This window comes from Leptidea sinapis, chromosome 11 (genome assembly GCF_905404315.1).
Source record: "Leptidea sinapis chromosome 11, ilLepSina1.1, whole genome shotgun sequence".
Lineage (NCBI taxonomy): Eukaryota > Metazoa > Arthropoda > Insecta > Lepidoptera > Pieridae > Leptidea > Leptidea sinapis.
Genome location: NC_066275.1, coordinates 6725350 through 6752368, shown reverse-complemented (window position 1 = coordinate 6752368; position 27019 = coordinate 6725350). Strand labels below are relative to the sequence as shown.

At 36.2% G+C, this 27019-nt stretch overlaps 2 protein-coding genes across 2 annotated transcripts in view; both read right to left on the bottom strand.

The window, feature by feature from the left end:
- LOC126966736 (uncharacterized) overlaps window positions 1-27019 on the bottom strand; it is a 394461-nt gene that overhangs the window by 29280 nt on the left and 338162 nt on the right. The gene's annotated exons all lie outside the window — the stretch shown is intronic.
- The window catches only part of LOC126966967 (uncharacterized), a 177893-nt gene that overhangs the window by 148228 nt on the left and 2646 nt on the right, over window positions 1-27019 (bottom strand). The window contains exons 2-4 of the mRNA XM_050811282.1: window positions 25748-25941; window positions 25376-25489; window positions 25230-25295 (exon numbers count right to left, since the gene is read on the bottom strand). Of these exons, the coding sequence (XP_050667239.1) occupies window positions 25230-25295; window positions 25376-25489; window positions 25748-25941 (374 nt within the window). The remainder of the gene's footprint in view (window positions 1-25229; window positions 25296-25375; window positions 25490-25747; window positions 25942-27019) is intronic.

Here is a 27019-nt window from a genome sequence, read left to right as displayed (position 1 = left end):
TTACTGCTTCACGGCAGAAATAAAACAATATAACAAGTAATTAAGTCTGTAATTGCCCTGTACTTTCCCCGGGGCATAAAAAGAATAGGGGAGTCCCAGGCCCATGGGTGTCGTAAGAGGCGACTAAGGGCTTTTTAGAAGTGGGAGAGTCACGCAGCCGTCTTTTGACGTCAGCACAATCGGGCCAGACTCGTCCGGGTTAATTACCACACTCGCACAGAATACCGGCGTGAAGTAGCGGCCTAGTGCCGCTATGTTTCGTATAGGTTAGTGTCGAGAACCGGAGGCCATTTCCCCCCCCCCCCCCTCCCCAACAAAGATTTTGAAAGCGGTCCCTAAAGAGATAGTACCCCAGGAGGGTACCGGCTCTACCAGAGTCGGAGAATCCCTCCCCGAGCACTCTAGCTCGGGCTGCCCTTTGTATTCTGGGGAGGGCACAGTACCGCGCATGACCAAGGACAAACGAGGCAGTAACACCACGGCACCTCGCTCCACACTCAACGTGGACTTTTGCAATATCAGGGGAATTCACTCCAACTTAACGCCGTCCACCACCACCTTGAGACGGCGAAGCCGGCCTTGTGTTTTCTTACGGAGACGCAGATATCTCGACCTAGCGATACGTCATATTTAACGTACCCCGGGTACAAAATTGAGCACAATTTTTTGCCTCATGCCGGGGTATGTGTGTACGTTAGGGAGGATATCTGCTGTCGCAGTCTCGGCAATTTTGAGGGTAGGGACCTGTCCACTCTCTGGCTCCGCATAGATTTAGAGGACCGCGTCCGCATCTATGCGTGTGTCTACAGGTCCCATAGTGGTAACGCAGAAACCGATCATCTCATGGGCTGCGTTCAAGCGGCAATTGACGACGTGCTTGCACAGATCCCCTCCGCTGAAATTGTAGTCTTGGGTGATTTCAACGGGCACAATGCCGAATGGCTTGGATCACGTACCACAGACTGCGCAGGGCGATCTGTGCATGATTTTGCATTGGAGTACGGTCTGTCCCAATTGGTTGCGTCGCCAACGCGGCTCCCGGATGTGGATAGCCAAATGCAGTCCTTATTAGATCTTCTGCTGACTACACATCCCGATGGTTACCAGGTCATTGTCGACGCCCCTCTCGGAACGTCCGACCATTGCCTGGTCAAGAGTGTAGTGCCTATCCGACGCCCACGTCGCAGACCACCAGCGACCCGCCGCGTTTGGCACTACAAGTCAGCAGATTGGGATAGGATGCTTTCCTTTTTTGCATCCTACCCTTGGAGCAGGGTTTGTTTCCCTTCGAATGATCTTAGTGCCTGCGCCGTTGCAGTAGCCGATGTGATACTACAGGGCATGGATATTTTTATACCAAGCTCTGTAGTACCGATCGGTGGCAGATCACAGCCCTGGTTCGATGCGTCAGTTAAAGCAGCATCTGACTGCAAAAAACAGGCGTATCGAATTTGGGTTGCGGCGCTGGGCACAAAGGATCCGAACTGCATAGTTCTTAAGAGGAAATACAACCGTGCTTCCAGATTTTTTAAGCGGCAAATCGCCCGTGCAAAGTCACAATACGTCGTCAAAATCGGCGAGCAGCTTTCCAGTTACCCTTGGTAACTTCAGCCAGCCGTCCATGCCGCCGTTGCACATGAGGAATGACACCCTGGCCCATACGGCAAAAGAGAAAGCCGATCTCCTGTGCGCTCTTTTCGCCTCCAACTCGACTCTTGACGACAACGGAAAAACACCGCCGACCATCCCGCGGTGTCAGAGCTCTATGCCTGAAATACAGTTCAGACAGAAAACTGTTAGGAGAGCTCTGCTTTCGTTGGACGTCAGGAAGTCGAGCGGGCCGGATGGCATTTTTCCAATCGTGCTTAGAACGTGTGCCCCTGAGTTGACGCCAGTGCTAACGCGTTTATTCCGGCACTCTTATTCCAAAGGCGTAGTCCCTGACTCATGGAAGTCAGCCCTTGTCCATCCGATCCAAAAAAAGGAGACAGTTCGGATCCGGCAAACTACAGGCCTATTGCTATAACCTCCCTGCTCTCCAAAATCATGGGGAGCATAATTAGCCGTCAGCTCTTGGTATACCTAGAGGGTCACCAGTTGATCAACGACCGACAATACGGCTTTCGCCATGGTCGGTCGGCAGGTGATCTTCTGGTATTCCTAACACATAGATGGGCTGCGGCTATTGAAAGCAAGGGGGAAGGCCTAGCCTGGATATAGCGAAGGCCTTTGATCGTGTATGGCACAAGGCGCTCCTCTCTAAACTTCCATCATTTGGGCTTCCCGAGAGCTTGTGCAAGTGGACCTCCAGCTTCCTCACTGGGCGCAGCATATAGGTCGTTGTCGACGGACATTGCTCGAACCCGAAGCCCGTGAATGCTGGAGTGCCCCAAGGCTGTGTGCTATCTCCTACGCTGTTTCTTCTGCATATCAATGATATGTTGGACACGTCCAACATTCATTGCTATGCAGATGGCAGCACTGGTGATGCCGTATACACGGGCCATGCACGTCTCTCTCGGGAAATCGTCGACCAGTGCTGGGAGAAACTTGTGTCTTCTATCGAGTCCTCTCTTGAGAAGGTCGCGGAATGGGGTAAATCGAACCTTGTCCAATTTAACCCCCAGAAGACTCAAGTTTGCGCGTTTACCACTAAAAAAACCCCATTTGTCGCATCACCGCTCTTCGACAACACTTCCCTAAAAGCCTCGCCTAGTATCGGAATACTGGGTCTTGAAATCTCGAGCGATTGCCAATTCCATCTGGAGGGCAAAGCCAAATTGGCTTCAAAGAAACTGGGCGTCATTAATAGAGCACGGCAATACTTCAAGCCGGCCCACATTCTAGCGCTGTACAAAGCGCAGGTCCGGCCACACATGGAGTATTGCTGTCATCTCTGGTCTGGCGCACCCCAGTATCAGCTCGATCCATTTGATCGCGTGCAACGCAGAGCAGCTCGAATTGTCGGGGACCCAGTACTCTGTGAACGGCTGGATCACTTGGCGTTGCGTAGAGACGTCGCTTCATTGTGTGTCTTCTACCGCATTTATCACGGGGAGTTTTCCGAAGAGCTGTTTTACCTAATTCCTGCCGCCGAATTCCACCTTCGCACGACACGTCACAAGTTAGGATATCATCCTCACCATCTGGATGTGTGGCGGTCTTCCACAGTGCGGTTTACAAGGAGCTTTCTGCCACGTACTACAAAGCTGTGGAATGAACTTCCTTGTGTGGTGTTTCCGGGACGATACGACATGGGTACCTTCAAAAAAAGCGCGTACACCTTCCTTAAAGGCCGGCAACGCTCCTGTGATTCCTCTGGTGTTGCAAGAGAGTGTGGGCGGCGGTGATCACTTAACACCAGATGACCCGTACGCTCGTTTGTCCTCCTATTCCATAAAAAAAAAAGTCTTAAGTTAGCTTTATTGTATGGATAAGAACAAAAATTTACATTTGTATGTTAGACATAAAATGACAAACAGACAGATATTAAGTGATGCTACGTTTTCCCCCGGGGTCGAAGTGTTTCATGTATCACTATAAAAGGATTATGTCCCGTAAAGTGGACATCCCGGCAGCGGGAATGTGGGAAATGGGCGGTAAAACGCTCTCTGTTTAAGTTCCTTTTGTGTGAACGATCCTCTAAAACTAAACATTTTTCTAGTATTTGTTGTGGAAATTAATGGGGCATCATCATTTTATCTGTGTTAAATTATTAATTTATTCATTTACAATTTATTTTTATTACAAACTAGCCATACCCGACCGCTTCACTGGACAAATTTTAAAAAGGAAATAAATTAAACAACAAAAAAATAAGTAGCCACAAACCATTTTGGATAAATTTCGCATCGAGTGGTGGTAGTTTCATGTCGATACGATCAGTGGTTTAGGCGTGAAAGAGCCTCAAACAAAGACCATTTTCACTATACATATATAGATAGATTTTACGTAAATAAGCCCTTTTTGATTTAATTGTGTGGGCAGTCTAGAAAAGTATTGATAGAAAAATGTTGAGCTAATCAAAGGCCAATTATATCAATTCATAGCTCAAGAAAACAGAAAATCGAAAGCACCAGTAAGAGCTGCGAATTAATAAAACCGGTGAGAATTAACCCAATATTGGTGGTTTTTTCACTCCGTTATTTAACTTCGATTTAGCTTTTGACTTAGAAAATTTATAACATCTTATATAACTTATATTTAAACGCTTACACTTGATTAAGAAAAAAGCAAAGCAAAGCACCAAATTTTTTTGTCTTTGAAATAACCATTTACATTGTAATCAGATTTGTAACCGGTTTTTGTTTTATATAAATAAACTTTGATCTTGTTGAGAGATATTTCTTATTAAAGGTAAATTGTGAATTACAAAAAAAAAGTAAAATACTAACAATTAAATGCCTTTGTTTTAAATCTCTATTAATAAGCTATTAAGATATGTTGTTATCACATAAAGATTTATTATTATTATTTGTAATATTTGATTACTATTTATTCGTAGTAGCAGTGAAATATTACATTTAACAAATTTATTTGTACCAAAAATTTATAGACAATGCGTGGTTCGAATCTGCGCCTCTCGGGTTCCGTCCGAGCGCTCTCACGAATTAAACCAACTGTCCGAGTGACGCATTAATGATAAATCTTCGTATGCATTGTTCAAATCACAGGTTGTGGTAAGAGCGCCTGGTCGGAATCCGAGAAGCGCGGGTTCAATTCATTGTCTATAAATTTTGGTACAAATTAAATTTGTATATTTAATCCTAGAAATGAGGAATATCACTTAAAAATAACAAACTGTTTAAATATTACATAGAATATCGTATATCAGCCAGTTAACTATAGACAAAATACAAAATATAACTTTGTCACGGATTTTGGGTACCCTAAACCCATATGCCTTTTGTACAACTTCGTACAAAGTATTATTTAAACTTATTTAATTTTTTAATGATCCTTACTTAGAGAGGTAAATAAATAAATAATAATAAAATATAATTTTTTCCCATCTAATAACTATGAAACACATGTTTCCATTCTTCACCCTCAAAATGCTATGGAAACCTATACTTTTTAACCTTTTTCCAGTTGTACAGAAACATATTTTTCAACACACATGCTCGTGAAAGTGAACCTTATTATTTCGTTGTTAGGGCCATAAACCGAACTATACACACACACGTGCATAATAAAATTGTCCCTAGAAAGTTTAGTTTGAGTTAAACCTAACTGCAAATTATATGAGAGTAAACAGATCATTTTCAATATAACGGGTTAATGCAGTTTCTTTTTTGTAACAACATAGAGGTTTTATCCGGCTGAAAATCCATTTACATTTTTGTTATAATATCGTTTTGAAAATTTTATATTTACCAATTGTTTTAATAACTAAACCTTTTATTCAATGCTTCTTGGTTTTTCCTCGCAAGTGTGATAAAAAAGTGCATATAAAACTGTTCACTAGACTGCTTATTTACACTCTCGCCTACGGCTTGGACAGCAACGAATAGCCTAGTGCATAATGAACAACTTAGCACACTTGTTTCAAAATATACTAATATAAATCAGTAACCATTTCAATGTTGACGTTATTTCCGGATTCTAATAAAAACAGACCTCACATTTATCTAAAAGATGAAATAACCTATTTTGATTATCTTCAGAAAACTCCTAGAATGAATATGCTATTGCAATTTAAATGTAATGTTAAGTAATCGTCCCAATTTATAGTGAAAACATTTTTTCGATTCGAAAATAAATTCCCTTCTGAAAACCTTTTCACTTTGAATCAAATGAGAGCAATCATTATAATCAACCCTGCATATTCAACGCACAAGCTTTCGTTAGTTAATCAAAGTTCATTAGAAAGCCGAGTACAGTCAACAACATACGACAAATAGAAAATATGTATTTGAATAATCTTTTACTAAATTAATTTGGCTGGTAATGTATTATTTTTTTTTTAAAATCATAAAATTTTACATAGTGTCTGTTTTACATTTACTCGTATCTTTAAAACAAACTTTGCAATAAAATATGATATACAAGTAGCCACGCACCGTTTTCTATCGAATTTTGTTCGGTCTCGAGGAATGGGTTTTAGAATGTTTTTTTAGTACAAGTAAAAAAATTTCATTGTTTATGTTTCCGTTTCTCATTTTGAAAGGCATATCTTAAACTAATATATTGTTTATCTTTCTGCTTGAACAGCTGTACGTGGGTCTTTCTTTTACTTATCCAACGATAAATTGATTAAGTAGGCCTTTTTAATTTCTTAAACACGACTGGTCATAAGTGGGTGGCAGTGCTCATATGCTGTCTCAGCGGTTGCGAGTACTAGCGAATATCACTTATCAAGTCACATATATTTATCCTACTAATATCTTAATAAAAGTATCGCAAGTAAGACGCGTCCTAGCCTTTTTCCTTATTTCATTTAGATACTTTTAATACTATGATGATTTAGTTCAACCAAATGCAAAGAAAAACACTATGAAAACGATTCAACACTGTTTAATCTTCATAATGAACCCTTAAATTTAATCTATTTAAAATCCTTTTTTATTTAAACTGCTACGCTATCTTGACAACAAAAAACAAAAAAAATAGGTACAATTTATTGATAGATTGTTGCTTTACTTTAATGTAAATAAAAAAAAACACAAAATCTACGTATGAAAACGAACAGATAAAACTACAAACAAGAATGTATGTGAGAGAGTGTATGTGACTGTACATTCCACTGCTGTAAAGTCGTACGTGGCTTTTAATTTATGTACTAGTTAGCTACATCTGTCGTAGAGTTAATGGCACCTACGTGACCCTTCAACCCTACGACTTGAACGTCTGTGCCAGCTTGCAACTATTCACTACGAAACCGCAGTAAATTTTAATATTTATTAAGAATCTTAGACTTTAGGTATTTATGTATGAAATAACACAACAAAATGGCTACAAATCCTAGTATTTTCTTAGTACATATATTCTTCTTTCATTCATTCAATAATTTATTTATATTTACATCTATAAATTGTACCACCAACCAAAACTTCACAAACAAGCTTACATCAAGTATGTAGACGCCAGGGAGACCGAGCCTTTTATAGACATCTCCTCCTATCACTATATACAATGTATAAATATCGTAGTAATTTTATAATTAAGATGTCTTATATTTAAAATTTAAAACTCTTATGTTGCTATTATAAAAAAAGTCTTAATTATTGATAATTTATGTTATGTTATGCATAGTTAGTTATAAATAATGCTTATTTCAAATGAAAACTACTACAACTAAATAATAACTTTTATGAATATTGTTTATTCAGCAATTGTTGTTTTGGTTCAAATATACAGGTATCACCTTCTATTGAGTGTATTCCATTCATATCTAAGGATAGAGATAGTAATTGCGCAGGCGTGGTCGTAAACTCGAGCCAGTCTCGAACAATGTGTGACATTGAGGTGCTACATGTTCTGTTGAACTTTGCTAACAATTCAAACTACAATGCAAGATTGCGTAGTAAAACTTTGTAAAAATAATACTACAAGAAATAAGAAACACATCAGTAAGTATTTTGTATTTTATTAATTTCAATGTAAAATAACACGAATCGTCTGTTACAAAATTTGAAAGATGCCATTGAGTGTCAAGATGCCACGCACACAAGCATCTAATAGTTACCGTAATAAAAAAGCTATTGTTATTAGGTAGTGCGGTATCTAGCTGGAGCGCAGCGAAAACTAATCCTTAATCTAAGGGAATGACACAGAATCTTACTATGATTTGGTACAGTGGAATTTTTCATTACTAAGCCGTATGCAATAAACTTCAGGCATGTTATTTGAATTGTAACATTCACTCGTCACAAAGGAGGTATTTAATATGGGTACATATTATTAAATGCCGTGGGTAGAATGCTAATACATTCAAAATTAATTCTTTATAAGAAACCTACCTTCGTTCTTGCTCGATTTTTTGGTGTAGGCTGATTTTATTATGAAACAGTACATATGTTACGAATAAAGGTTTACAGCTTAATGCTTACAATGAAAATTCCATGAAGCATCGCATTGTGCTCAATAAACAAAATTATATATTTTAATATACTGCGATAACAACAAAAATTTTCACTTTTCTTCCGAATGTAAATTATATATTATTCGATTTATAGACAACATCTCCATGCCGGCTGCGAGGCGCGAGGGGTACTCAAGTCTCGATCGCTGACTTGTCTACTTTCTAATTCCCCTGCGTCTTTCCTGCCTTAAGATACTATAAGGCGTATAGGCGAAGAGCAAGATAAAAGTCCGAAATCAGTTATAAAATCACTTAACTTTGCGATCAATAATTTACATGACACTTTAGTCCAAAACACAATCCCGTATAATTTAAAAGTGACTTTCACTTCCAAAATCAATAACAATTATTTCAAGATTCGGCTCGGCTGAGATGTGAATATATTTTTACATTTAAAATTTTATCAAGTAACATGGACTGTAGTCAACTTTTAGCTTTAATACATTTTTCTTTTCCTAGTAGAATCTTGAGAAAGAACGGCACTTACTTTCCTACTCAATTATTGAAAACAGGTTTGTATCATCACTGTCCTATTTTTAGGCTCAGCGAAGATACTACCAACCAAATAAACTGGACTGATTTATATAATACTAGTTTACTATCTGTGGCCAGACACACTAAAACCATGTTTATTTATAATTCGAAAGTAAGATGTGTTGATTAGTTAGTTAAATATTATTATTACTTAGTTAAGTAAATATTATATCACTTTCATTGTTTTTAATTTTGTAAAGAGCATTCGCACGTATGTGATAAATAAATAAATAAAGATTACGTGGAACAAGAGTGGTCCGTTGAAACCGTGGTGCGCTCACCATGGCGTTTAGACAGTGAATACAGCCTAAAAGCAGCGCTGACCATCGACACGACGTTCCGCCAGAAATGACAGTAAATTTGTCAAATCTAGTTTGACAATGACATGTTGAATGCGCCGTCATACTCATAGGTTAGGTAAATGTTTACTGAAAACAAATAGGTTGTCGTGTATATAACGGGGACCCTACAATAGCGACAATAAATGTACACACGGGCAGAACTTCTTAAATGAAAATGAAAAGAAAATTTGCGTAAACTTATTAAATAATTTGTAAATAGTCATAAAATGTTTACAAAAACAAAAAGGCAAATACGTTCAAAACCGTCAAAAAGTGAAATACGTAAGTAATTCAAAATACATTAGTAGTGGATACTTTGGATACGGGTTCGAAGAGACTCGCGATATACAATGAACCCTACGCCAAACTTCATTGTCAATATGCTCTTTAGTATACTCCTTCCCATTAAAACAGTTTTTACATGTGTCTTGAATGAGTTAATTATAGAATCTATCGGAAATTTCCAAAAAATTACTAATTTGCCTTACTATAAAACTGAGTATGGCAATTTTATGTTTGTTTCTTATTATTTAATTATTCATTTCTTATTATTTAACTATTTATCATTAAAAAAAACTAAAAATTTAAATAATTTATTAAACTAATAACTGATATAATTAAAAACATTTTTTTTTAACTGTTACGTGGACGCTACGCCACTAATAGTTTTGAACGGCTCGGCGTGGCGTTATACAAGTTGGTGCACCCGTGGATTCATTTAATGTTGCCATTGTAACTTCACGCTGTATTCCTATTAAGTAACGAATGTAGAAGTTTAACTAAGAAGGTCCCGTAAATGTTAGACTGGAATGCAACAACTAACATTAGCACTAACAAACATATGGTAGTACTTGTTAAGCAAAAAATGTGTTGCACACTTTTAACAATTTTAAGATGACGTCATAACTTTAACTGTAAACCGTAACCGTCCAACCTTCGTCAGTTAAAGCTTTTGTTAATATTAAATTATATCTATATAGGACCCTGTCAAAAAATGTCAAATAAAATATATTTTATATTGACTTGATATTTCACTTTTTAACTTTAACTTTAACTATGAAAAGTTAGCGTTGCTGTTATCATTAAATTTGACATGGTGCAACCCAGCCTTATATTTATCATATTTTAATTCATCACTTCACTTAGTTTTATAATCTGATCCCAACCAACTATAGAATTAGACAAACATTTATCTTAATCAATACTACCTACGACATAGAACCTGTATTGTATAAGGGGATCAATCAATCAAAGTTGTAGTTAAAGCGAGGAACGGTCACAAAGCGATATAGCAATCAAATCGAAATTGCTTGCGGTTGAAGCTGTATCTGAATGAACATAGAACTGAAAATTCTTGTTGTTAAATTGATTCCAATCATGTATGGATATGAATTTGTGACAGCATGAGAATAAAATAACCACCTTCCGCCTGTATCTATATGAGTCATCACAATTGGGGTTTATTTTAACACTGGCCCCGCTCATCATTTTAATTGTTAATATGATTTTTTTTATGTGTGGAGAGAAAACATAGAACTCCTGATACTTCTTGATATTTTCTAAAATATTTGGCCGTGGACCTGAACACACTCCGGAGGGATCCCAATCATATACCGAGGCAAGCGCTAGACCCTCATGGAACACGCATACGTGGCCGTCCAAAGCAAACTTCCCGGCGGATTGACGAAGCGAAAGACATCGGAAAGACCTGGAGTGAAATTAAGAGAGATGCTCAGGACCGATCGCGATGGAGATGTCTGTGGATGGCCTCTGCCCCATCTAGATGGGGATACAGGAATTTAAGTGAAATGACATGAAGTATATCTTACTATTAGATTTTCTCTATCTGGTTCAGGTAGGTCTTTGATCCTTGCTTCAATGGTGGGGATAAAGACGTATTCAACATCCTCTTCTGCCGGCTTTTTTGATGAAACCACTATGTTTCGCTTGTTTTATATTGAATGGTGTCCTGATAAACATACCTAGAGACGGCTGGTTGCTTTTTGCAATGAATTTCTGCGTTTGGACAATTTTAAGTTTATGCTGTATTTTTTCTAATTGGCTTTTTAGGACATTTATCTGACTTTGCAGTTCTTCTCTCTGTGCCTTTGTTGTTATTGTTTCAAGTTTACAACCATTTAAAAAAGCCATTATAATAGGAGGCGCCTTAATATTGTTTACATCAAATTTTAATTCACTTATATAGAAAACACTTAGTATCTGGGTCATCGCCATAACGTGCTGCGTTGTGTAATTGCAGCGTCAGCGTTATGGTGCCTCTCCACAATCGGCGATAAAGGTGATTACAAGCGAGCACGAGTGTGGAGGGCTTATTCGCTTCTGGTCGCCGATAATCGTATATAAACGTTAAAGTGATCGCGGCGATCGAAAGGGAATTCTCGTGTAGTTGTGTGCGCGTGCCCACACGATCGCCGGTCTTTCATTCACTGGACGACACTGAACGGTGAGCGAAGCTGTACGTACGCCTCGTCATCGCGGTGTTGTTTTGTTTTTCTTTAATTTACGTAGTGCGAGTACTATACAATGACTACTGGGTGGTCAAATGAAGAAACATCTAAATTCATTGGACTTTATAAGAATTACCGAGACATATGGAATTCCAAACATAAATATGACAAAGATAAAATAAGGTAAGTACTCAGATATAGATTTATAATCACTCACCAATATAATTAATAATATTATTAAGTTATGAAATCCATTAGGTCCGTCCTGAAGGACTGCCTCTCAATACATGATTACGGACGATCCTATGTATTCATAAACGATGATCAACGATTAACTTGTCGATGACAGACTATCATACAAGTAACGATCATAGACGATAGTGGAGAGGAGGCATTATAATATATTAAGCGCACGGGCGCGTCGGGACAAACACATTACCATTCTTTTATGGAAGTTGCACGAGCCACTCTTAGAAAAGCACGAACACTTTTAAGCGTTCTTCTTCGGCGTTACACTCTTGTCAGAGTGGTCGTGGTCGTCACGTCTAGGTTAGTGGCCTGTTTCACAATGCGACGCCACTCATCGCGAACTGCCGCTCTTCTCGTGCATTCATGCAGAGTACCGTCGACAGCTTGCCTCACTTGGTCCGTCCACCTCATCGGGGACCTGCCTCTTGGTCTAGTGCCCTCGACTTTACCCTGCACTATTAAGCGTTCTATGGAGTCGCTTCCACGTCGCGATACATGCCCGAAGAAAGTGAGAATGCGAGCTTTTACGGTGGTGGACAGTCTCTGTTCGATGCCGAGCTCCCGAAGAATGGACTCATTGGTTCGGAATTCGGTCCACGATATACCGAACATTCTTCTCCACCACCACATCGTGCTGGAGAAGAATGCTCGAAGAGCATTGATCTTTTTCTTCTCACTTTCTCGTAGGGTCCATGTCTCAGCAGCGTAGAGGAATATGGGGAATATGAGAGCCCTTACAAGTCGTATTTTTGTGGTTTTAGTGATATTGCGATCCTTCCATATTTTCCTCAATTTATCCATAGCCGATCTGGAGATTGCCATGCGTCGTTTGATTTCGTCTATGCAGCCGCGATTATTTGAAATTAGTGCCCCCAGGTATATGTAAGTAGGCACTACCTCGCAATTTGCTACTTTCTTAACCTCTGGTGAGTTGTTCTTAGCACGGTCGACAATCATCACTTTGGTCTTGCTGCGATTAATTCTGAGGCCAAAATCAAGACTAACGTTTTCCAGCCTGTGTAGTAGCTCTTCCATATGAGGGATGCTACTTGCGAAGAGGGTGGTATCATCCGCGTAGCGTAAGTTCGATATGTTTTGTCCTGCAATAGTGATACCGTCTGTCCAACCATCCAAAGCAATTCTCATAAGTAATCTCATAAATTCTCTCAGTTCTGTGTAGATGTTAAACAGTAATGGAGAAATTATACATCCTTGTCGGACTCCTGCACTGGGGTGGAAACTGTTGGATAGAACCTCATCGGTTCGTACTGAGGCCGTACCATCTTCGTAAAGGTGCCTAAGAAGTGATACCAGATGTTTTGGGGTACCCATTTCTAGGAGAGTATTCCAGAGTTTCGGCCACTTGACAGAGTCAAACGCCTTGGAGAAATCAACAAAACAGATATATGTAGGTTTATTGAATTCTCGAGATTTTTCGATTATCTGGCGGATGGACAGTATCTGCTCCCGTGTACCCTTTCCTTTTACGAACCCAGCCTGCTCTGGCGATATTTCTCTAGATAAATAGGATTTCAGACGCTCATTCAAGATGTGAAGAAGGATTTTGCTAGCATGGGGTATCAGAGCAATCAGGCGGTAGTTGCTGCAGGATTTGGTGGAGCCTTTCTTGTGTAGAGGGATTAACACGGTGTGCGCCGAATCGCGAGGCCAAGCGCAGGTCCTCCATATGTTGTTGCACAGCGCGTGGAAGATTTGTACACCATACTCTCCTGACGCCTTGATTGTCTCTATAGGGATAGAATCTCTTCCTATTGCCTTGCCATTTTTGAGATGTTTAATGGCTAATTAGGCTCAGTTTTAGACTTGATCTTGTGGTGGAGGTCTCTGGATTCGTACTTATCAGCATGAGCTTTTACTTCGGTACATATTTTTTGAAGATGAGTGTTCTTATCTCTCCTGCATGCCTCCTGAATACGTGCTGACTTTGCGTTAAGGTCCCTCACGTTAGCTCCTGAAGCCTTCATCAACCTTCTTTCCTCAACAAGGATTAAAGTATTGTCACTCATCCAGTGCTGTCGTTTACGTATCCCCGCAGGTGTTTTTGATTCCTTGACAGCTTTGGATATGAGAGCTTTCGCCTGATCCCAAAGTATGTCTGAGCTCTCTGTATGGGGATTCAACTCCTTAAATTATTTTAAGCGTAATGTTATTAAAATAAGTATTTCGTATTTTGATGTTCTTGTAATGCAGAAGTTTCAAACTTTACGTCGAAAATTATTTACTCATATAATATTCACACAGAATAAAAAATACAAATTATAAAAAAAAGGGTAACGATTCGAAATTAAAACTATACAATATGTTATGTTTTAAGGTGATAACCCTCACTTCTGGGATAAATACACAAATATAAATTAAAAAAAAAAATGTTGAATAACAACGCCGGCGAGGGTTCGACTCCCGCATTGTTCATTCATTTTATTTGTGAATTAAAACCAGCCTATCTCTTGAGTTGGACTAAAGTGCACTTCATTAAGTAATCCTTATTAAAATCCGTTCATTAGTTTAGGAGTTCACTGGAAAAAACAACAGGACACTGCATTTATGTATATTACTAGCTGACCCGGCAAACGTTGTTTTGCCATATAAATTATTTTCAGAGTTAGACCGTTTTTGGACATTGCAACAGAACTTTATTTAAGTTTAAGTTACTCCTTATTGCATCAGCTACCTGCCAATAATTGTCGGGTCAAAATCGGTCTAGCCATTTCAGAGATTGACCTGAACAAACAGACCGACACACAGACAAAAATTGTAAAAAATGTTATTTTGGTGTATGTACCGTATACTATATATTCATATACATGTAGTAAAAAACGGTTATTTCAATATTACAAACAGACACTCCAATTTTATTTATATGTATGTATAGATGTATAGATGATATAAACGTATCTATATTAATTAAGTATATTGGCTATATGGAACAATGTCATATCGCTAATTTCCTATTTCATCAAAAAATTTAAGTGTTATATTAGTTATCACACATCATTTATTGTGTCCTCGCCTCGTCCACACTCAGGGGTGTGAAAGTGCTACGTCAGCACTTGATTCGATTCAACGAACCTTTCCTAAGCGAGTGTAATACTGCCCTTATCAAACACTAGCTTTTCTTCTATGGACAGAAACAAATATCAGGAGTGATGACTTGCGAACTAATCCGCTTCAAATAATTGGAGTCAGCCGTTTTATTCTTACTCTAATCGGATTCCTATATTATTAAAATTAAGTCATTGATAGTTTTGTATTGGGCGTTAAGATTTTTAATTATTTAACATTTACGAATGGATTTTTGACGTTAAATTATTTATTTTAAATCTTATTTTGAATAAATATTTCAGTTTGAATTAATTTTTAGAACATACTAGCGAACCCGACATACGTTGTCCTGTACACACGTGTTAAATTTGAAAAATCGGTCCAACGTTAGGATCCTCCTAATCACTAATTTCAGTACTTCAGTTTGGGAATGTAGCGACCGCTCTCGGGCTATTTATATTATAAATTTCATTGGTACTAAATTTTACTGAAAAAAAGAAGAAGCCCTCTGTTTCTCGTGCCCGTTCCTCAGTTCTGAAGCGTAAACTTTCGAATGGTAGGTAATTTTGACTGATTTTATATCGTTTTATAAATAAAAATATTATTAGAATTTAAATGGGACTTTAACCAGACGTTCCCTTGGCTTTCTAAGACAACGGTTTCAAGGGGACTGACGCTGACAACAGTCCACAAAGTATTTATCTGCTGTTACTGAGATGTTAAGCGCCATTGTCTTGGAAGTGGTATTTTCTGGAAACAGATGGTTGGGTTAAATATTTGCTGGTAATTATTTGCTTACTAATGATCGATAAAACCGCTTTACTTCTTTAAAGGCAAAACCACCAATTAAAGGTATCGAAGTGCAAACTGATGACAGCCCGCTGACGTCACGTAAACGTTAATGTAGCAAGATTATATCCCCATTCCAAAGTGTTAGATTCGTATAAGACATCTAGATATAATGGTATTTGTGAAGCAAACTAGAATAAGATCTCTTCCAAACAAATTTCTCAGAGTGAGCTGATTTATGTTTTTATTTTATTATACACAGACCTTTCTTCCAGCAAATAGTTGAAAAAACAGTTATATTGTCTAGGTTCAACATGGTTAACGAGGTTCTATCCCCATTCCAACAATGCGAGGTTTGAATATTATGGTATTTGAGAGGCAAGCCCGAATAAAATCTCTTAGTAAATAAGTAAGGGCTGAGTAAGTAATTTGTCATACATAAAAACACTGTATAATAAAATATGAATTAGATATAATAATGGTATTATAAGTTGTATCAAAATATTATGATATAATCATGATACAATAGCAATAATTAAAACACAGTCCCAAATTAATTATCACTCATTTGTAAGTAACAACGGCAGTTTCAATACGCTTAATGGATGATTTTTACTGCCCGGCGGTTATTTAATAATTGAATTGGTCACGTATTTTATCAAATTTTACTTGCACACTGATTTTACATGCACATAATTTTGTTAATAAAATATAACAATGAAGATTTCTATTATCAGTTAATTTAAAAACAGTGGGAGGCTCCTTTGCACAGGATGCCGTCTAGATTATGGGTACCACAACGGCGGCTATTTCTGCCGTGAAGCAGTAATGTGTAAGAATTACTGTGTTTGTGTCTGAAGGGCACCGTATCTAGTGAAATTACTGGGCAAATGAGACTTAATTTATGTCTCAAGGTGACGAGCACAATTGTAACTCCGCTCAGAAATATAAGGGGTTTTTCACAGTGCAAAGTGCAAGGAGCAAACATTTATATTATGATGAATATGTGTATTTGTTTCCGAGTCATGGATATTTATATGTATAGGTAAGTTTATTGTATTTAATATATCGTTGACTTGTACATAGCCATATATTATATATTATTAGAAGTCTTATGACAGAGGCATGCATTAATTTTTTTACAACTTAACTACTCACTAAAAAGAAGATTGTGGATTGTATATCACTATAAATACGAATATAATTTTTATATTAAGTAATCATTGAATATGGTACATCATAAAGTTGCATTTGATATTGAATAGCTTACGTAAAATTGTAGGAGAGCTTGGAGTAATTTTTGTATTAATATCTACTCGAAGTTTAATGTTGCATATTCATAATTATTATTCATTGCATAATGTTTCAAAAGCTTCTTCCATAGGCAGACCCACCGTTCATCCCAAGCGTGAAGAATGTGTTTCCAATAACGTACGTAATTAGATCTATGGTTCGTCTCACTATTATAAATACATTCAAAAACCCTCTGCAAAGGCTCGCAAACATCTTGTGTTGAAAAACTTTTGGCTTTATCACTAGTAAAACATTACATTTAAAAATTACATTATCTATCTATATATATAAATGAATTACTGTGTTTCGGTCTGAAGGGCGCCGTTGCTAGTGAATTTACTGGGCAAATGATACTTGACATCTTATGTCACAAGGTGACGAGCGCAGTTGTAGTGCCACTCAGAATTTTTGGGTATTTCAAGAATCCTGCGCGGCACTGCATTGTGTTTATGGACAGGAATCAATTATCAGCTGAACGTCCTGCTCACCTCGACCCTTATTAAGCTATAAATGTTGAGTTAAAAAGTCTTCTCATTAAAGCTCAACTTATTCCGAAGTGGTGGTAAATGGCAATAAATATAACTTTTGGCATTCATAAGAGCTATTTGACCTAAATGTGAAATAATATGATTTTGATTTGATTTGATTCAACATACCAATAAAATATATATTAGTGTTATTTTCTATTATGTACAAACATTTGAACACAACAAGAATAGATTGCAACGTCGTAGATTAAGTTGAAAAGAGTCGAACGATTTGTTCATGTCATTATTGACTGCAAATTTCATTTAAATGAGATGTCGAGCGATGCGATAAAATCATCGATTTGTAACTCTCCTTTCGATTCGTTTTATAAAACGCTTTATGCTTCATTTGCTTTATCTTCGTGCATTTTAACCTTTCATAGTTGAATGTAGTAAGAGATTAAAACAAATCTTTATGGCAATACAAAAGCTACGCTACAAGATTTTCCATAAAACTATGTGTCTTAGTAATGCCTATATAATAAGCCTTTTATTCAACAGCAAGTAATACAATTTACTATATCTAAGTTATACAAAATATATGTTGTCATCCACTGATAACCATAGTTGGCATAGGCTTCCTCCATAATTTTCCACTCATTTCTATCTATGGCAACCCTACTGCATATGGGATAACTTGTAACTAATTCTTAAGGCTTCTTATGATACATAATACCTTCAAGGGTAAATGTATACTTTTATAATAAAGTCCCAGCCACTGTTCAGGCATTATCTATATATAAATTATTATTGAATAAATTTATTAGAATTTTAATAAATTTTATTATGAAAAGTACACAAAAACATTTTGTTTGTTTTTGGCTCTATGGAAAACTCTATTTTGTCCTTTACAACAATTGAAATTTCGGGTATCGATATGTAGCAATAAAGTTTATGCTGAAAAACTGCTTATTTATTTCATTAATAAAGTACTCATTTCAGTTTATCGCACCTTGACGTTGTTTGCTATAAGATAATATAAAAGAAAAACAAGAATATAGACTTATAGAACACAATAGTTAAGATATAAGAGTTGTACAAAAATTCATTGGTATTTATGGAAAATATACATTTAAAGAGAATGAACTTTTAAACTTTATTTAGCGTCGTTTTGATTCAAGGATTTTATCTTTTTTCTACTTTAATGCTATTATAACTTATGCCATTTAACTAAGGCAATTAGGTTGAAAAAAATATTTTTAAATTGCAGAAACAAAGGGAAAGGCTATAAATAAATTTTTGTATTATAAAAAGGCTTTAATGAGCATATTATAAAGATATTAGTTTTCTTAAAATTAAAGAATATCTTATTTAAACATAACTAATACAATAATAGAATAAAAAATGTAATATAATTATGTAATAAGAATTAATTATATTTAACACAAACATAAATGTTTCCTGGTGATCAGACAATGAACCCACTTAAATATATTACTTATTTCATAAATCAGTTTGTTGGGCAAAATAAATATTTGACTGCTACTTAATCTTGCTACTGTATACATTCTTAACTACATTTTATATTATATTTTTAAACACCCAAGGAGAAATTGAAATAGAAAAATACAATAACGACTATATATTTATACTTTTAGTAGTAATTTTAACAAAATAAGTTGCATAGTTAAAAGGGCTAAAGTAATTAATAATTTAAAGAGATGCCAATCTAAATTACAATAATGGGTTGACGGAGAGTGGTTCCCCTTATAGTCCACACTACACGATATTCTTCTCAAATGAAACGCACACGGGCTTGTCCCCTTCCAAGATGACATCTCCTGTCATCACTTCCACCATGATACCTCCCGTCATCACTTCCAAGATGAAGTCTCCTCACTATTCGTCTGACAATTTGATCGTTATTTCTGTTTTTTATCGATACAGAACCTTTGTCGTTACACGTTACAAATTGTTGCTCAATTTCAGACAACATGAAGAATGCCACAATTGATTTTATTTTTGGTATCACGAAGTATAAACCGGTTACGTGCATAAAACCACAAAACATGGAAGAAGTAACAACTATAATGTTTGTGAATACGGTAAAGAAGTGCCTAGAATGGATAATGACCATGTTCCAAGTCACATCTCGTTGTGGTCGTGTGACATAATAGCCACGACACGCTAGGTATATTAGGGAAATTACATTGTCTCTCTCTTTAATCAAGTTTTAAGGTCTAATTTCCAGAAACCGGAATAATGTAAACAGCAAAATACTGGATAAAAATTAAACACTTACCTAGAAAACGGTTATAGTTAGAAATAATAATATTGCAACACATAATCGGAGGCTGTGATTATTTACAATTGGTTAAGCCGCACCCTGCTTTATAATTATTTGTAGAGGGTGGCTAGTAGCCAAGTAGGTGACCAAGTACATGTCTAGTCCTAATGATTCCTAGTCCACCACGTCCAAAATTAAACTACACTGGCCTGCAAAAGTAAGTATCACACTTTTCAAATTAATTTTTTTTTTAAAACGTTTTGTTGCAAATTTTATTGGCTTTAATCTTAGAAACTAAAATAATACATTTGTAACATTTTTAACTTAAAAAAGATAAAACAATGAAAATAGACATTTTTAGTTTAGTGTAAAAAAATTCAACTAAAATGTATTACATGTTATTTAATTTTTAATAACTGGTATTGCCTCCTCGAGCTCTGATTACAGCTTCGAGCCGGTTCGGCATACTGAACACTAGGTTTCGGAGCCGATATTGGGGAATATTCTCCCATTCTTCTACCAGGGCCTGCTTTAGTGCCCTGAGGGTAGTAGGTGGTGGTCTGCGATTTCTGACTAGCCTCCCAAGCTCATCCCAGGCGTGTTCAATCGGGTTGAGATCAGGACTTCTTGATGGCCAAGCCATCACGCTGATACCGACCTCCTGAATATACTCTTGTACGATATGAGCCGTGTGTGGCCGGGCATTAACATGCATCAGCATCGATCCATCACCCATATTTGCTAAATAAGGCCCTGCATACTCATTGAGAATCTCTTGAGCATATCTTTGCCCAGTTAGGGTGCCATTTTCTATGGCTACTAGCTCTGTGCGACCTTCTGAAGATATGCCAGCCCATACATGTACACTGCCTCCACCGTATTGGACTCTTTCTGAGATGCAGGCTTGAAGGTATCGCTCACCAGGTCGCCTGTAAACACTTCGCCTTCCATCAGAAGTGTAAAGGGAGAATCGAGACTCATCTGCAAACAAAATTCTTGACCACTCTTCTTCATCCCACTGCATGTGTTCACGGGCGTATCGCAGTCTCGCTACTCGATGCTGTCTCTCGAGTTTTGGGCCACTCGCTGGTCTTCGGGGTTTCAAATTTGCTTCAGCATGTCTTCTTCTCACTGTACTGTCACTAATGTAGTCCCTCCGGGTCTGAAGTAGCTGTTGCTGGACTTCAACTGCATTTTGGTGGCGATTTCTTAACACAGTGGAAATAATATAACGATCTTCTCGGGCACTGGTACACCTGGGTCTGCCATTACAAGGTCTCCTCAGATGGTGTCCAGTCTCTTCGTACCTTCGCTTTACCTTCGTGAACGTTCGTACCGTCACACCCTCCATTCTTGCAGTGCGACGCATACTGATGCCTAGTTCCAGAAAAGCCATGATCCTAGCACATTCTTCAACTGAAAGAGGCATGATAAATAAATGTTATGTGCTTTTTAGCATAAATTTTTAAAACAAGGCCCATCGATCTTGAAAAAAATTTAAAACAGAAAGAAAAATGTGAATGGTAAAATTGTAATTCGGAAACGTCCACTTTGAAAAAGGAATGGTTTTGTTTTTAAAGTTTTTTTTCAGCCAATTCTTAAAAGAAGGTTACCGACTATAAAGTTTTTATGTACAAAATTAAATTCTCTTTGGAGTCCTTTTTATTTCGAAAGTATATCTTGTGAACTTAAAACGTTATCCCAATTTTAAAAGTGTGATACTTACTTTTGAAGGCCAGTGTATTATGTTCGCCACTCATATTTATAGCTCGTCTTCAAGCCCTGCCGCATTTACAAACCGCAGTATCTTCTTGACGTGAGTATTACAAACAGCAACTGGGAGCAGGGTATAGTCGCCAAGGATGGTGTTACGCTTATGCATTAGTCGGCCGCAATACCAGGGTAGGTGAAGAGGCGTTTCATCAGCCTCAAGTTTTATCGTTTGTTATTCCGACCACACTGAGGTGCTTGTTAATGCTACAGTGCCCAGTAAGCATCCTGGTAAGTGTGCGTGGATTTTTTCTGTTCAATGATAGTGCTTTTTTCGCGTATCTACTGTTGAATTCCGTTATCAGTGCTTTGGAATGGCTTAAATCTGTTGAGTTGTTTTAGCATTTAAGTGCTTCTCGTTGATATTGGTTTCTCAGGGTGTGTCGGATGGTGCTCTTAGGCAGTCCACAAATAGGTTTCAGACTATTTTGGACTTCTTTAGCTCCACCTTTTGTGAGCTCATCGGCCATTTCATTGCTTATGATTCCGGCATGCCCTGGGATCCATCTGATAATCACCCTGTTCTTCATGCATAATGAGTTCAGTAGTACCCTACTTTGCCCTTATAGTAAACCATACAGTTTCTTTATTCTATAATATTTTTATATTTTCTATATTATATCTGGTCTAGCTTATAAAAAACCTTAATTATGTGCTCATCTAAATCTAATTAATATCGAACGTTTGAAAAGAACATTTTTCTTATACCATATATAACATTTGAAATGATTACAAATACTTTTCTTTGCCCAACTAATCTATAAACTTAGAGAATTGTACTACAATAATCAGGTAAGTGGTACACAGACTCATATAGCTAAGTGGTAACGACATATCCATACGTATGACTCCCCATAGTGCATAAGATATTTCGCTGTCTCGAGTCAACTGTAAGAACGCCTTCAGCTTACGACGCTCTTGCTTTTCTAAAATAAAAACCAACAAAACTTAAAATTTGAATGAAACAGAATGAAGGAAGTTGATAATCTAAACAATATGTTATGTTTTAAAGTGATAACCTTCACTTTAAATTTATTATTATTTTTATTACAGGATTAATTACACACATAAAACTGATGCAGGATCTGCTTTACAGTTGATAACCTGATCAAGCCCAATATTTATTTATTTATTTATTAGATGAAGCCACAACCTGAGAGTTGAACAAAACATACAAGATTTTATGACGATACGTCACTCAAACGATTGGCATAGTCGGAAAGAGCGCTCGCACGGAACGCGAGAGGTCGCGGGTTCGAGTCCCGCAGCTTTCATAAAATTTTGGTTGTAGTTTGATGTGTGTAAGTTCATAATGATGATAATTTATGGTACATTTCTATACTAGTATAGAACACACACAACATTTTAATACACTTGTGATAAAATATATTAATCACAATCACTATCAGAACTGATTTTCTCAAAATACACCGGAGAGCTAGAATTTTTAGAGTTTTTTAGAGGACATAGTAAGGCAACGGTTTCTGTCATCATCATCAGCATCATCAGCCGGAAGACGTTCGTCTGCTGGACAAAGGCCTCCTCCAAAGATTTCCACGACGATCGGTCCTTCGCTGCCCTCATCCAACGAATTCCCGCGATCTTGATCAGACCAACGGCCATCTGTCAGTCGAACTATGTGCCCTGCCCACTGCCACTTCACTGCATTCAGCAAATCAATCATAATAATTTATCTACATTCGAAATAATTTTAATTGTTTTCTTTAATTGATTCACATTATACGTGTAGGTGTATAAAAAATAGTTTTAGTTTATATTTAACGCGTATCTAAATACTCGTATCATTAGACTATAATGAAAGTCTTTTTTTACTAAATGTATTACCGTAGAATGGGGTGTTAAGGGATTGCGGGGTGACAAGGAACTTAAAAACAAATTTAATACAAACCTTACTAGTAGGAATTGTATAAACACTAACGGCCTAACAAATAAAATTGGCATAAAGTTATAACTAATCATAAACCAAGAATATGTAAAATGTTTACAAATAGACATTTTGCTTACGAATGGTCTGTTCGGACGTATAACGTTTCCCGCGTTTATTTGCAAGGCAGCTTGTCATTCGGAAAACTTCAGAATTATCATTGTATTGACAGTGTTGTCAACGATATTGTAAACATTTTGCATTTTCTTTGTTTATCATCAATTATAACTTTATACCGAGTTTATATGCAAGGCCATAAGTATCCACGCCACGAAAAATACGAAAAAAGATCTGTCAAAGTAAAGCGCCATAAAGCATGTATTTTTACTTTTATTTTATAGCAAAAGTACTGTTTTTAGGAAACTGTCGCTGAATCGATCAGGCTTAAAAGAAACAAAAAAAATTAATTATACTTGCCGATTAACAAATGTAAGCACATTTTAAAATATCAACTGAAAATAATGTACTTTTGGGGTGAGTAGGGCTGTCTAAAGGGTGAGTTTTCAATATTAGTGTGTCACTAGAAATAACTTTCATTTATTTAATTAGGAGGGTACCTCGCAATATTGTGAGTAATACCTACCTAACTAGTCTAACCTACCTTTTTCTTAACCAGATCAGTTCACCCTCAAAATTGAGAAAGTAATAACCCCGGCAGAATTCCCTAACACACAGACAGACGCATTGAAAAGAGTAATTGTAATAAAGTTTCCTCTAGTAATTTTATGTGCAGTAACCTATGTTATAATGCTCAGACAAAAATTTAAACTCATTACTTTATAAAGTTATATTATCTAAAACAGTTACAATTACTTACGAAGTGTATATGTAGTATTTACAGCATCGTGAAGAATTGCACGGAGGGCAGCGACTTGTGATGTAGTTTTATTTGAGAAGAAACATGGCAGTATAACCATTATTGTATATTTTATGCAAAATAAAATTATATTCAACATTAGAACTTGATCCAACTGCAAAATTGTATTGAAGTGGTTAAATTTTTAAACCTAGAAATCCAGAACTACAGAATATTTAAGAAATTTGGTACCTACTAAATAGTTTTCTTTGACACAAAAAATTAATAAAAAGCCTAAAAAAGAATACACCATACATACCTACGAATCTCAGTCAAAGAAAGTATTATAACTCAGAAAAAGAAAATATTATATTAAAGTACTAATCTCAGTAGAAATACAAAATGTGGTCAACGTTACAATGGTACTAAAGGCTGGCCACCAGGCTGACATAAATATATAGCAATTTCGACTTGTGATGTTAGATCAAACAGAAAACGATTTTCGTGTACCAATAATTAAACAATAGTAAACACAGATGGTAAAAATCTACGGCATGACAAATAAACGTGGTATAAAATTATATCTGAGTATAAATCAAGAATATGCAAAATATTTACAAATTGTGTATTACAAATGTATGCACATTTTGCTTATGATTGGTTTCAAATTTAAATTCAAACATTTTTATTTAAAATAGGATACTATATCCATATACCCATTTCAAAAAGTAGGTATGGCTCAGATTTGAGAAGAACGGGCGCAAGTAACTCAACGAGCTACTACTATTTTTCATAAAAAAATGGTTACAATGTAATATCGTACAATAAAACCTATTACTTAATAGCCAGCGGTCGCTCCATTCCCAATGTGTGGTATCATTTGTGGTTTATTCGAACGTATAACGTTTCCCGCGTTTATTAGCAAGGCTGCTTGATATTCGGTATATTTTAGATTTAGAATATCATTGTATTGTCAGCTTTATTTGTCAAAGTTTTGCATATCCTTGGTTTATTCTCAGGTATTACTTTATAACAAGTTTATTTGTAAGACCGGTAAAGATATGGACGAGGCGAAATAAATTTTATTAGTTCCTAATAAATTAATTACCAAACTTACAAAAACATCCAACCTGGAGGTTTGAACCAGTGTTACAATATTTTTTAAATACATTATGGTTGACAATCCTGATGAAAATATTATTACCATCATCTGAAAAAAATTATCACCTACATCATTATGCATAGTATGAAACTTATAAATTATCGAAATATTATAAAAAGCGATATTACCGGAAAACTAATCATTCTATTCAGCTGTGTTGAACAATTATGTAACTGTTCATATGCTTTATGAACTGAACTTATATCCAAATTAGTTTTGAATGATAATTCTTCAAATGTGTTCTTTTCAATTATAATTTCATTCTGCATTACAAATAACTTAATTACATGACCTTTTAAAACTTTTACTCTTCGCAACATAAATATTATCATTGTACAGACTAAGATTATTTCTACATCTTGAGCTATTGTGGTGATGAGCAACAAAATATATTTAGTATCCATAAGTATTTCTGTTTCGTAATAAGCATAAAAAAATAAACCTTCAGTTACCATATAAAAAACAGCAAGAGTGATCAAAAATGTATGTGCTACAGTAACATTTGATAACTTATTGTTCGTATAAATATTTAAAGATTCGTCAAAAGAATTGAGATTCTTAATAAACTTCTTTGCCGTACTTCGAACTAAGAAAAGAGCATTTATAGACAATAATATGTATTCAACTACCAAGGCATCTTTTACAACTATGTAACTGGCTCGGGCCAATGTCTCGGTTAAGATACTGGAAACAGCTATAAATATTATAAATCCACTGATGAAATAGAATACCCATCGGATGAATTTATTGTTCACAAGTAAGTACAAACGATTTATTCCAAAAATTGCTTGTAAATATAGTAAGCGTCGAATTTGATGTAAATTATTTCGTTCCTGGAAAAATAGATTATTCCTTTTTGGAAACTCTGCTGGTGACACTGACTTAATAGTACTTATCATGATTATAATATTTAGTTTAATATTTTTCTTTTAAGCCTTCAACTTATATCGAGTCCTCGCTGTCGTAACTGTATCACTGAAGTGAAGTAAGCAATTAATTTAATAACGAAAGATAATTGGACAAATAACTGATGATATCTATCGAAAACAAAGTGCCATTAGTTAATTGAATTATAAAACAACACAGAGAAAATATTTTATCTTTAACATGTTCTATATGATAGTAATAATAATAAAAAACATTCCACCATCTTAAGTACTTGATCTGAAATGTAAGCATCGCGTGGACAGTCTTATAAATTGCATATGATCGGATTTTCATGACATCTTATTCCCAAGAAAAAATACTCAAAAGTCTAAATTTAATCAAAAATCAAATAAGAATTTGTGCTACTCTAGTATTTAAGAATATCCTAATATTGTCTTGTTAAATTTGTGTATCTTATCATACTACAATAATAAGTAACAAGTAGGTAATAACAACTGTATAGTCAATTTTAAATTGTTGTTTTTACTATACACTTTAACTTAATATTGTTTGTTAATTTTTTAATAATTAGATATTAAAAAAACAAAACAATTTTATCAATACCAACACAAATAATTAGATATTCCCACCAGCGTAGGTTACGAAAATCTCGCCGGTGGCTTACTTAGTCATCGGTCACTCTAAGGTCATGACGTGTCCACCGCGTGCGCGTCACTCGAGCGCCGTCATCCCGTCCGCTGATATATTGTACCGCACTGTATTGTAATGGGCAGGGCGTATCAATTAACATCAGCTGAACGTCCTACTCGTCTCATCCATTATTATCATAAAAAAACTTGGCCGAGAGGCCAACAATACAAAACACGTTAAATGTGTCCACGTAC